General features: G+C 36.8%; 1 protein-coding gene across 1 annotated transcript in view; it reads right to left on the bottom strand.

The window, feature by feature from the left end:
* The window catches only part of LOC150107021 (neurogenic locus notch homolog protein 1-like), a 104624-nt gene extending 99795 nt beyond the window's left edge, over window positions 1-4829 (bottom strand). The window contains exon 1 of the mRNA XM_090392895.1: window positions 4487-4829. Coding sequence (XP_090249021.1) covers window positions 4487-4510 — 24 coding nt within the window. The 5' untranslated portion in view covers window positions 4511-4829. The remainder of the gene's footprint in view (window positions 1-4486) is intronic.
* Between the last annotated feature and the right edge of the window lie 8055 nt (window positions 4830-12884).

A 12884-nucleotide genomic window follows, 5' to 3' on the forward strand; every position in this document is an offset into this window, starting at 1 on the left:
TTTGGGAGATTATCTTATGTAATCATCAAAAATAGTTTTTAATATTTTTAATAGCATTATTTATTAATTTCTAGCATGTTTTTAATTGGTAAACCACTGAATGTTGTATGTACTTTGTATTCCTGTTCTTTTGATTTGCTTGTTTCTACACACTGATGATGATGGACTGTCTCAGTACGAAATATCTGTACTGTCATTTCATTAAAATTAATCACTATGGTTATTGTGTAATTTATTATTTAATGATAAGATGTTGATTATATATCACTGTCAGATGCCTTGATCAGACAACTCCTGGACTGTTATGCACTTTTTTTGTTTTGCACGATGTTATGAGAAAACTATAGAGATGGTCTAAAGATAAATCTGCTCTAATCTTTTATTCCCTTATAGGAAGTAGGCAAGGCTATTTTTTTTTTTTTGTCCTATCTAGCTTTTGGAGACCAAGGAGGAGAAGTTCAATCTGCACTAGCAGCCAATCAGAGATACTTAGCAAAAGACTATCAAAAATTTTCAGCAACATCTGGTGAAGAGACAGCAGACAAGTGCTACCACCTCTTGGTCTTAAACAGTGTATGCTCTTGTATGAATTAGCATAGGTTCTATGGGCAATTTTCTTGTGTTTCCAGGATGAAAAATCTTTTCTGGGAGAGAGAGAGAGAGAGAAGAAAAAAAAAAAACCCACTTACCCATGCCAGAGATTGATTTATCTGTACACCCTTTGAGGGTACATGGCAGGAATTAGATGATGATGAGATTGACTTACTCAGGGAACTCGTTGAAAAAAGACTTAGAAAAAGTTCTTCTATTTGGTAACTAAAATTCAACTTGGGTCTTTCTTCAGGTGGTCTAGCATTGTAGATGCAAATACTACTTGTGCTGAGCTACAGGATTTCCAGAGATAAGTAAATAATGTAATATCAAAACTCCGGAATACTGATTATTAGGACAGGTTAGAAATATGATCTACTGCAGAGTTTACAAAAAAGTAGAAAAGATGTAATTTTTAAGTTGTGAGCAGTTTAATAGATTAATTCAGAGAGGAATACAAATGTTTGACGCAGAGTTCTTTTCCTTGATTGTTATTGCCCGAGTATAACATTCTGTACTTATTCAGTTAGACAAAGAAGACAAAATCAGTCAAGATCTAAGTAATGCCAATTAAGTCCAAATGGTACTTTTCCAGTTCTTTCTGTACATTCAATTTCCTTTCCATTAATACTCTTTACATACATGTTCTTCTCGTGTTGGACTTATTCTTCTAGATGTTGAATTAGTGTTTGTTCCAGTAGCTAACTTTTTACCATTTGGCCTGATGAACAGTGAAAGAGAAGGGACCTTGTTTAACTGGGTGACACCCTAGCCAGAATGAAATCTCATCACGTTGTATCCCATGTATTTACGATTTAGGCCAATAGAGGGTACAACTGAAAAAAGTCCCAAATTTCCAATCCATCCTCATTTGTTCAGTACCAATCGAATACCTTCTAACAGAGTGCACCATGTGAATGCGAGGACTGGACATTAGGTCAGAAGCCTCAGTAGGTTCTCTGCATTCCTTAAACTCAATGTGGAGGTCTCTTCATAGTTACTTGGACTATTAAATGACTCCTGGCAAAACACTGGTTAGGAATCAGGTAGCAAAATTATTAGCTACCTGATTCCTCTAGCATCTCCCGAACTGTGCTCAAAAGCTTTTGCTCCAAAATCCATGCATTTAACGTCTATCCCTCAGGATCAAAAGCAATGCCAATATTCAACTAATTTCCAAGTGAAAGGAGGAGGGAATAAAAGTCTACATCAACTATCACCCTTCAAAAATAATGAAGGCCATCAACAGCTAAATTTTGCACAACTTGGAAGCTGACCAATGAATCAGCAGTGTCCAGTATGGACTGTCACTTTGATCCACAGCAAAGCTTCAATCAAACTTGTCATTTATAAGTCAGGTCAGGTCTTAGCATAGTAGCTTCCTTATCCAACTATCTTCTTAAGGTTTACCTTCTGTCCTTTATAAATGGATATCCAGTTTCCTCTCCGTCGGATTCTCTAATGAATTTTGACATGGCCCAGGAGTCCATATATCTATCCTCTTCCTCTTATATATAAATAACTTCTCTCTCACTGTCCTGAAAGCCTATCCATGTGTTGATAGGATTTCATGATATACTCCATTCTTGTTGTTCATCTGAAAACATTGCAAGCTTCAAAACTTTCCACAAGAACAATTGTATAAATGATCATCTTATTTGCATTCTTCAATGGGGCAAAGACAATCTGGTCACCTTTGAAGCTACTGAAATATGTTATCTTCCTCACAAGAAAGATCACACTTCACCCTTTCTTATCCAAATAATATCCAGACCTCCAGACAAGATGATTAGTATGTCAGTTCAAGATTGTTTTCTTTTTTGAGCTGTGAAGTGATGTGAAGTCATTAGCTTCTATTATATTTCAGGTGCAAAGTTTGTTTGCTTACACTTGGATAAAGGATTAAACAAGTATATAATTTCTTGGTACCTTTAATTTATAGTATAACCAAGTGAAAAAACTTCCAACAACTATCATTAATACAGAGTATTTTAATAATAAGTCGTGACACCTTTTGGCATCTCGTATATGAAATTATGACTTTTGCATTACTTTAATCTCAATTTCACCTCTGGGTCTGGCTCCCACTGTTGAGACCACAATAAAGGTCAAAACCAGCCTAGGTAGACCTTCCCATAATGCATAGCATTACACATAAGGATATGTGCTTTGCATTATGAGATACTAAGGCAAGTGATTTGGAGAGGTCTCATCAGTGGATCTGGCTCCCACTGATGAGACCACAATAAAGGTTAAAACCAGCCTAGGTAGACCTTCCCATAAACAAGTATATAATTTCTTGGTACCTTTAATTTATAGTATAACCAAGTGAATAAACTTCCAACAACTATCATTAATACAGAGTATTTTAATAATCTGTATTAATGATAATTAATCATTACACATAAGGATATGTGCTTTGCATTATGAGATACTAAGGCAAGTGATGTGGAGTCATTAGCTTCTATATATGAGTTTCCCTGTCCAGATTATATTTCGGGTGCAAACTTTGTTTGCTGGATGAAGGATTAAACCAAGTATATAATTTATCGGTATCTTTAATTTATAGTTTCTACCTTATCGATTAAATATATCTTTAATGAAACGGCTTCCATTATTCCTCCACTTTCATCTTTGCCCATAACATGATTTGCAGCCATTCATGTTATGGGCAAAGATGAAATTTTCTAGTCTTTCACTCATCTCCATCCAAAACAGACCTCTGCTCAGATACTAGTAGCTTCATAAGGGGTTCTGTAACATTTTACATTGGAATATATCATTACACTGCTCCTTTATGGAGTCAGAAATAGATTGTTTCTGATAATGTGTTCTGACTGTTCGCCTCTCCATGAATATACTACCATCAAACTGGCTACATATTTCTTAACTCAGACATTTAGGTTAGTAAGGAAAGATTGGGTTAGCTATGGACAGCAGTGGCTTATTACAACTCTCAACATTTGTGGGGTATGGTGTTATTAATTTATTTCAGCTTTTAATATGATAAAATAATTTTAACAGACCTTTTGTAAAATGTTTATGTTATATAAATGTTATTTTCTTGTTCATTTTTGAAGCAAACTGCTTCAAGTTTGAGAGGAGAGGAATTGATACTAGCGCTTTCGGATACTAAAATTGTGGTCTAGTATTAAGCAAGGATAGCTTGAATTACCTGTAAAGAATCAAGATCACCCTGCAATACTGTTGTGACCATGTCCAACATGGTCACAACAGTATTGCAGGGTGATCTTGATTTGTCCCCTGTTTCAGTCTTCATGTAACAGTTAATTTCCAGTCCTGGAATCATGTGGAATTACTTAGACAACGTTAATAATCCAAAAGCAAAAATACTTTTTACGTGGATGGTTTAACATTCATATACAGGATTCGATAACATAAAAAGACGAGGAAGGAGCAGTGTTAATGATTAGCAGTGACGACGAGGTGAAGTTTCTAGCAGATCTTACGCGAAAATAATTCACCGCCATTTTCAAACTACTGGATCAGAAACAAAGCCTTTTTAGATAATCACTCTGGATAAATCTGCTGATTACCTACCCTCGGTACTGCCCTGAGAAGATCTCGTTACCGAAGTGATTAAATAGTGGCGCCTCACTGTTGGCAGCCGCATAAATACTAAATAATGATGGCAAAGAAAACATGCTGCATACATGTGTAACAAGTTTTCCAGATATTCAACAAATTCTATATTCGTTTCAAATATTAATATACCTCTAAAATTGTATATGACATTTGTGAAATACAAATGGATTTTGTTATGCAGTTAAAACCGAACACCCAGACAATGTGATAAAAGAATAACAGCGTGCCAGCACTATTGAAGATACCACAGCTTTCAAAATAACGAGAAATATCGGAAACATCAATTTACCTTTACCTGATCTTTAACGCCCATGATAGCTAAAGTTCTTTTACTCACGTGCTTATAAAATGCATAAGCTACACTATATTTCAGAACACAACGTTATGTACAGATTACACACACAAGTGCTACCTATCCAACACCGTACTTTGTTTTCCTAAACTGAAACAGTAGTACAAAACCGTGTGTTGACCAATAAGAGTTCAGCATTCAACAACAGACAGGCCCCCACGTTTATATGAAAATTAGTTTGTATGTCTGAAGGGTCATATAATGACACGAAATTAAGAATATCATCCGATCCAAATATTCTATAACTCATCCATAAAATACATAACACTGTTTTCGGGATTTTTAGGTCACTCGTTTCTTTATAGCAAATCATAATAAATTCTCCCAAAAAATATGTAGGGAAACACAATGACGTAACGGCGATTTTTAACCACAACTTTACAAACACCCAGTGCGCCCCCTTAAGAAGTTTAGGAGGGTATCTTTCAGAGGTTATGTAGAGCTCTATTGGCGCTATCTCAGAACCGCAAAGATCTCCGTAACTTCCCTTTCAATTTGCACAGTTTCCGCCGAATGGAATTTTCACAATGATTCATAGGGGAGTCAGTTTTTATGAAACCAATTTAGGTTTCATAAAAGATGATCATAATAATAATTGTTATTTAATATCTTGATGTTATAATATAAATGTAAGTGTATTATTTTATAATACCAGCAACAAAGCAGGAATGAACACGCTGCAAGCAAAAAAGAAAAAAAAAAACTGTACACAGCAAAATAATTTTAAGGAATGATGATGGTACGGAGGTCACTGAAACAGTCCATATAGTGGAGTTACTGAGCGCGCACTTTGCAAAAGTATATCATACATAAAGTAAATCATGGTGGTGACATCAAAAAAATGAAGGAACCATTAGTTTATACGGGAATTGTGATGAATGAAGTGGAGGTGAATAGTCAATTACAGAACTTTAATATGAATACATCTGTGGGATTGGATGGTATACCGGCACGGGTCTTGCGTGAAGCGGCTAAGGAATTATCAGTGCCCTTGACCATGTTGTTTAATCTGAGTCTCAGGTCTGGTTTAGTCCCGAAGGTGTGGGAAAAGAGGAAAATAGTTCCACTGCATAAAGGAGGATCCAAAACTACTGTTGCAAATTACCGACCGATCAGCATATCAGGAGTCGCTGTCAAGGTCTTGGAGAAAGTAGTCAAGGTAAAAATACAGGAATGGATTGATGAAATTGAGATACTGTACAGGGAACAGCATGGCTTTGTGAAGGGTATATCATGCCTCAGTAACTTGCTCAAATTTTATAGATAACGGCTGAAATGGATAAGGGAAATGGGTTTACAATAATACTGCACTTGGCAAAGACGTTTGACAGGATACCACATGGAATTCTAATACGTAAACTACAACATATGGGAATGGATATAGGGTTGGTGAGATGGATAGGTGGGTGGTTGATGGAGAGATATCAACGAGTAGTTTATTCAGGAGTAGAGTCCAAAAGATGGTCTGTGACTAGTGGTGTGCCACAGGGTTCAGTTCTTGGCTACTACTGTTTAATCTGTTCATTAACGATATAGGGAAGGATCTAAGTGGAACAGTTCATTTGTTCACTGATGATGCAAAGTTGGGTGGGGCGATAGTGAATGCAGAAGATGTCAAAATCTTGCAGGATGACTTGGATAGAATGGAGTTCTGGGCTAAGAAGAATGGATGTCAATTTAATGTGACAAAATGTAAGATTATGCATTTTGGGGTGAAAAGATTAGCAGCAGTATACCACATTGGTGGAACTGTACTCCAGGAGATTGATGAGGCCAGGGACTTGGGAGAGTTAGTGGATAGGGAGATGAAGTTTAGCAGGCACATGGCAAAAGTAGCTAAATCAACTCATCAACTCACTTGGTTGTTGAAAAATACCTTGACGAGCAGAGACAAGCAAGTTATTGTACCTCTGTACCAGGCCTTGATAAGACCTCATCTCGACTACTGTGCCCAGATTTGGTCACTTCGGTTCCTTCTTGATGGGGAGGAGGTGGAGAGGCTCCAGAGGCGAGTGACTAAGATGATAGCAGGTCTAGGGAATGAACCATATGAGAACAGGTTGAAGATTTGTGGGTTGCAGAAACTAGTTGATAGGCGGAAAAGGGGAGATATGATTGAGACATTCAAATTGCTAAAGGGATTCTATAGGATTAATTCAGAGGATATTTTTGAGATCAGGACTGGTGGTGGGATAACTAGTGGACACCTGTGGAAGCTGGGCAAGAGTGTGGTTAGCAGGGATATTAGAGCTGGGTTCTTTACTTTTAGAGTGGTAAGTGAGTGGAATAAGCTGCCAGAGTCTGTTGTGGGTGTTATGACGGTGAGCGAGTTCAAGGCAAAGTATGATAGATAGCGTGAGAATGTCATATAGTTGTGTCGACATGATGTTTAGGACCTCCCTCGATGAGTCTAAGGACTCCCTGGAGTCACCTGAAATAATAATAATAATAATAGTTTGCATCAATTAAAATTACAGAGGAAGCATGGAATCCCAAATTCCTAGCCAATGATCATGATAGGTTAATTTCACAAAATTAATTAGTTGTAAAAAAAAATAGTGATCACAATCAGGCTAAAAGTATCTGTATATAGTGAAAATTATTTAATACATTGAATATTATTTAATATGATGTATATATTTATATATATTTATTTTATAAATCGCTGAATATAATAATAAGCTAACGCCATTTATTCCTTTATAGGAAATTGGTGAGGCCTTTAAACCCTATTTAGCTTTTGGAGACTGAGCAGGTAGTTCAATCTCCACAGGTAGCCAATAAGAGATAGCCGTCTCATGTCTGTCACTAATCATAGGCAGCCACCGAATCTAATCCTCCTTGGGTTAGGTACCATCTCTTGGTACCTAACCATAACAGTATATGTTACTGTCTGATATAATGTGCGTTCTACAGTCGATTTTATACAGTTTATGGTATGAAAAAAACCCAAGTTTCCGGAGAAAACACCCGCTTGTCCGTGCCAGAGATCGACTAGCTCAGGAAGGGGATGGAGAAAGGCTTAAAAAGAAAGTTTCTCCAGTCAGCAACTAGACTCGAATAAATCAATCCTCGTGCGGTCTAGCACAGAGGTTGCAAGTGTCACTTCCACTGAGCTACATAGGCCTTTCCTGAATATTTAATTATTATTATTATTATAACAGAGTTCCAGGAATCAGGGAGTCATTGAGGACGGCAACATATCACTCACACTATCATACTTCCCTTTAAATCATTCCCATTATCTGCTCTCACACCCTCCAAAGGCAAAGCATTCACTCACCACGATATGAGGGAAAAATCTAGCAATGACTTCTTTCTTAACTGCATTCATTCTCAAGGACGAGAAAGGATTCATTCCCATTAACCCTTTCTCGTCCTCTCCAGCCATCAATAAAATGAAAAATTCCATCAACTGATATTCTGTTTGATTCAGAAGTATGAAAGTCTTTATTATATTATCCAACTTTCTGCTATCTCGGTATCATTTTTAACCCTAACTCCTCTGCCCTCATTCCACTTCTATCTGCATTATTTCGTAAAAAGAAGACCATAATGCTGCAAATAGTCCTGATCAAATCCTTGTCAAGTGAAAAAATGTATTCCTTTTTCTTACATGTTAGTGTTCATTTCAGATAGCAAATGCCCTATGAGTAGTATACAAATATTTTGCTATATAACCCCTAAAGTTCAACTTCAAAACTCTAAGATTCCTAGACTGGACAGTTTATGCTGGAATAATTCTGATAATTTATTATGCTACTGGATATTTCATTATACCAAACTACACAATTTTTCATGTATTGACATTGAATTGATGGCAATTTTCACATACCCTGTTATCCAAATCATTTTATAAGCACTGCATTTCAGTTACATTCCTGATTACCTTGCCTATCTTTCATCATCACTAAATAGATATATACTACATATTACATCCTTCCCAATATAATTGATGTAAAGATTGAATAACAGTGGAACCAATCCACTGTCCATCTCTAATCGTCACCCATACACCACTTTTTTATATCTGTCACTCAGCCATCATCTTATCGAAACTAGTAATTTATAATCCAATTCAATACTCTCAATTTAAACATCCCTCCAAGCTGAATCCTGTGAAATGATTCAGAAAAGACCACAAGCATCATGGGGTATGCATTTCCGTTGTATAACTCAACTATGACATTATTTCAGCAAGTTATATAAACCCATAACATTACATAAACCCATGATGTTCGTTGCATAATAGACATTCTCTGTCAACTCAAGTAGTATGGGTCCCACTAGTGACCAAATGCTTCCGGTCGGCGTGGCTTCCTGACGTCATTGTGAGTGACGTCATGAGTTTGGAATGTTAGGAATTTTCCTGTGGGCATATGTGTGAATGGCTTCAGTTCTTGTGTTTTGGTTCGCGTATGAAATTGTGGGAGAATTTTTTGGTTCGCCTATGGAATTATGGGTGATGATAGAGATAAGGATTCGTGTTGTGATTGGTGGGACACTTTAAACCAAATGCTTCCGGTGTGCGTGGCTTCATGGGTGTGGAATGTTTGGAATTTCCCTGTGGGCATATGTGTCACTGGCTTCAGTTTCTTGTGTTTTGGTTCGCGTATGGAATTATGGGTGATGGTAGAGATAAGGATTCGTGTTGTGGGTGTGTGTTGTTTTCAGATGTAGATAAGTGACGTCATTTGTTATTTGTAAATAAGTGACGTTGTTGTTTTGAATGGAAAGGATGATATTAGTAAGAAATCGTGTCGTGATTGGTGGGACACTTTAAACAAGATCAAGATCAAGATAAGATAAGGAATCGTGAAGCAAATGTTTGTTGTTGTTATTGAGTTTGGAATTTCGCTGGGGCCCTTGTCTGTCAGAAATATCACGTGATGTTTTTGGTTCGTTTATTGCCTTCTGGGTGATATTTAGAGATAAGAATCGTGACGTTATGTGTTTGGAAATTCACAGTTTCGAGGTTTTCTGAATAATTTAATTATATGCTATGTCACTCAAACATACAGTTTTTTTTTTCTTCTATATATGGTAGTACTAATTTCCAATACATTATGGGGTATTTCTTTCCTATTAAAGAGTGGGAATTCTTAGAGTAAGTCGTGATGGCAGCAGTCTATCGAGCTTTTCTGAATAACTAATTATATACTTAAAATACCTGTCCTTAAACACACATACACATTAGACATAAAAAATCGCTAACGTATCCATGTTGATACTCTAATATATATCCTATGATTATTCTTATGGAAAAAAAAACAAAAAAACTATTCAGTATTAGAATTTCGCTTACCAAAAAACATACGAGCAGTTGTTATGTTTAAGTTAAAAAAGTACTTACAGCTTTCCAGATGACTCTTCTAAATACGAATATTCCAAAATAGTTGAATTTTATATCCACAACACAACACAAACACAAAAACCACAAAGAATGAAATTTCTGTAAATATTGTAACCTGAGGAATGGAAAAGTGGTGGGCCCCGACAGAATTCCAGTGGAGGCATGGAAGGCACTGGGGGAAGAGGGAATTGACCTGCTGTGGGACCTGTTCATGAAAGTTTGCCAACAGGAAAATATACCCGAGGAATGGAGGGAGAGTACTCTTGTTCCCATCTACAAGGGTAAATGGGATGCACAAGACTGTAAAAATTACAGAGGAATAAAGTTGATGTCCCACACAATGAAGATCCTAGAAAGGGTTCTTGATGGTAGATTGAGGGAGGAGGTGGAGATTGCAAAGGAACAATTTGGCTTCATGCCTGATAGATAAACAACTGCTGCTATTTTTGGGTTACGATAGATGATGGGAAAATATCGAGAGAAACAAAGGGAGCTACATCTGGTATTTATTGATCTGGAGAAAGCATACGCTTGAGTGCCAAGGCAAGAAGTCTGTAGGTGTCTGAGGGAGAAGAAGGTGCCGGAGAAATATGTCAGGGTGGTGCAGGAAATGTACAGAAATGTGAAGACAAGTGTTCGGACCTGTTTGGGACAGACAGAAAGTTTTCAAGTAACAGTTGGCTTGCATCAAGGGTCAGCATTAAGTCCGTTTCTGTTTAATATTGTGATGGAGGTGGTAACAGAGGAGGTGAGAGAAGATGCACCTTGGACAATGTTGTATGCAGATGACATCTTGCTGTGTGTAGATACAAGAGAAGAAGCGGAAACTAAACTGGAAAGATGGAGAAAAGTACTGGAAGAGAGAGGTATGAGACTGAGCAGAAGTAAGACAGAGTATATGTGTTGCACAGTGGCCGGTGGCCAGGAGAAAGACCTGGAGTTGGAAGGAAATGTCATCAGGAAGGTGAGAGACTTTAGATACTTAGGTTCGACAGTGGAGAAGATGGAGGAGGTGAGAAGGAAGTGGGATGCAGGATACAAGCAGGTTGGAGGAACTGGAGGGAGATGGCTGGAGTGTTATGTGATAAGAGGGTGCCGATCAATCTGAAAGGCAAAATTTATAGGACAGTAGTGAGGCCAGCTATGACATATGCTATAGAAACTGTGGCCCTGAGGAAAAATAACATCAGCAGGATGGAAGTAGCAGAGATGAGAATGCTTAGGTGGATGTGCGGTGTGACCAGAAAGGATCATCTGAGAAATAACTATGTCAGGGGAACAGTGAAAGTTACGAACTTAGGAGCGAAAATACAGGAGGCAAGGTTGAGATGGTTTGGTCATGTGATGAGGAGGGAGGACGAATATGTGGGAAGAAGGGTCATGCAGATGGATGTGCAAGGAAGGCGGAAGCGTGGGCGGCCAAAGAAGAGATGGAGGGAGATGGTAGAAGAGGACTTGAAGATGAAGAACTTGGATGTGGTGACAGCCCAAGACAGTAAGGTGTGGAGGAGACTCATAACAAACAGTGATCCCACTTAAGTGGGAGAAGCTGCAGAAGAAGAAGAAGAAGAAGAACTGTAACCTGAACTAGTTACTTCGTCCTTTAGATTACAGACCATAGATGCTGTGGTTTCGTCATTTGCAATATCCCCCAGCGAGCGGTTTTCTTCAAAGGGGATGACATGAGTCACATCCGTAAATTGCGGTATTGTTCAAAAGGTAGCATTTCCTCAAGTTTGGATATTTCTCAAATAATTACATATGACTAAGGGATTAGTATCCACATGTTTGAATGACACATATTCTAAAATTATTCATTCTTCGTTACCGTCGGAATTCATTGGTGTAGTAAATTAATGCTTACATTTAATTTTAATTTAGAGTACTATCCGATTGGTTGTCTGTATTAATTCTTTCCCACTGTTGCCCAAGCTTGGTGGGAAAGTCTATGCGCCGTTTTGTTTAGGTTAAGTGTTATTTCCGGTTTCGAATTCCGATTGTTGTTAGAGTATGGAATTCTGACAAGTGAAATTATTATTATTATTTATTTATTTATTTTTTTTTCAAATTGAATGGTTATTTTCTGTATTTTACTTTTAAAGGTCATTTTCTAACAGAATAACTGAGCAGAATTAATAAATATAAAAAGTATATGTGAATTTATTTTCCAACACTGAATATTTCTCATTATGTCTTATCTTAAAGTTGCCCAAGCTTGGTGGGAAAGTCTATGCGCCATTTTGTTTAGGGTAAGTGTTATTTCCGGTTTCGAATTCCGATTGCTGTTAGAGTATGGAATTCTGACAAGTGAAATTATTATTTTTTTTTTCAAATTGATTCGTTATTTTCTGTATTTTACTTTTACAGGTCATATTCTAACAGAATAACTGAGCAGAATTAGTAAATATATAAGGTATATGTGAATTTATTTTCCAACACTGTATATTTCTCAGTAAGTCTTATCTTTAAGGTATCTATCTTATCCGGTCGCCTTTTGTTGTACGTAGGTGAGAAATCGTGTGTTTTGTTTTGAACTCTTAGTTTCCGTTGGGAAATTACCAATATAACTATTAATTTTACCTTCGATTCCTTGTGCTCTTAACCTATTTCTGTAAGTAGAATTTATTTGTGAATTATTTTCCCACACTGTTAATTTTCATTAACCTTGTTTGTAGATAACGAACAAATAAGACTTTTAATTCAATGAATCAAAAAAAAAAAATTGTCTGGTTACTTTGTGGCATGAAATTTCACAAGGAAAAAAAAAATGTTATCTTCCTTCTTAAATTTGTATAACACATATACGACACCCAATTTGTTCATTTAAATTTACACATTTTATTGAACGAAATATTATTTACAAATTGTATTTACCGAATCTAACAATACAGAAAATAAATAAATTGAAAAATACATCAAAGGTTCTTCCATGGTTGTGGAATTGCCATCGTATGGTTTTGACAATGTGACTCTCATCTGAAA

Source organism: Typopeltis vanoorti, chromosome 5 (genome assembly GCF_054136105.1).
Source record: "Typopeltis vanoorti isolate ZY-2024b chromosome 5, IOZ_Tvanoo_1.0, whole genome shotgun sequence".
In the NCBI taxonomy this organism is placed as follows: domain Eukaryota; kingdom Metazoa; phylum Arthropoda; class Arachnida; order Uropygi; family Thelyphonidae; genus Typopeltis; species Typopeltis vanoorti.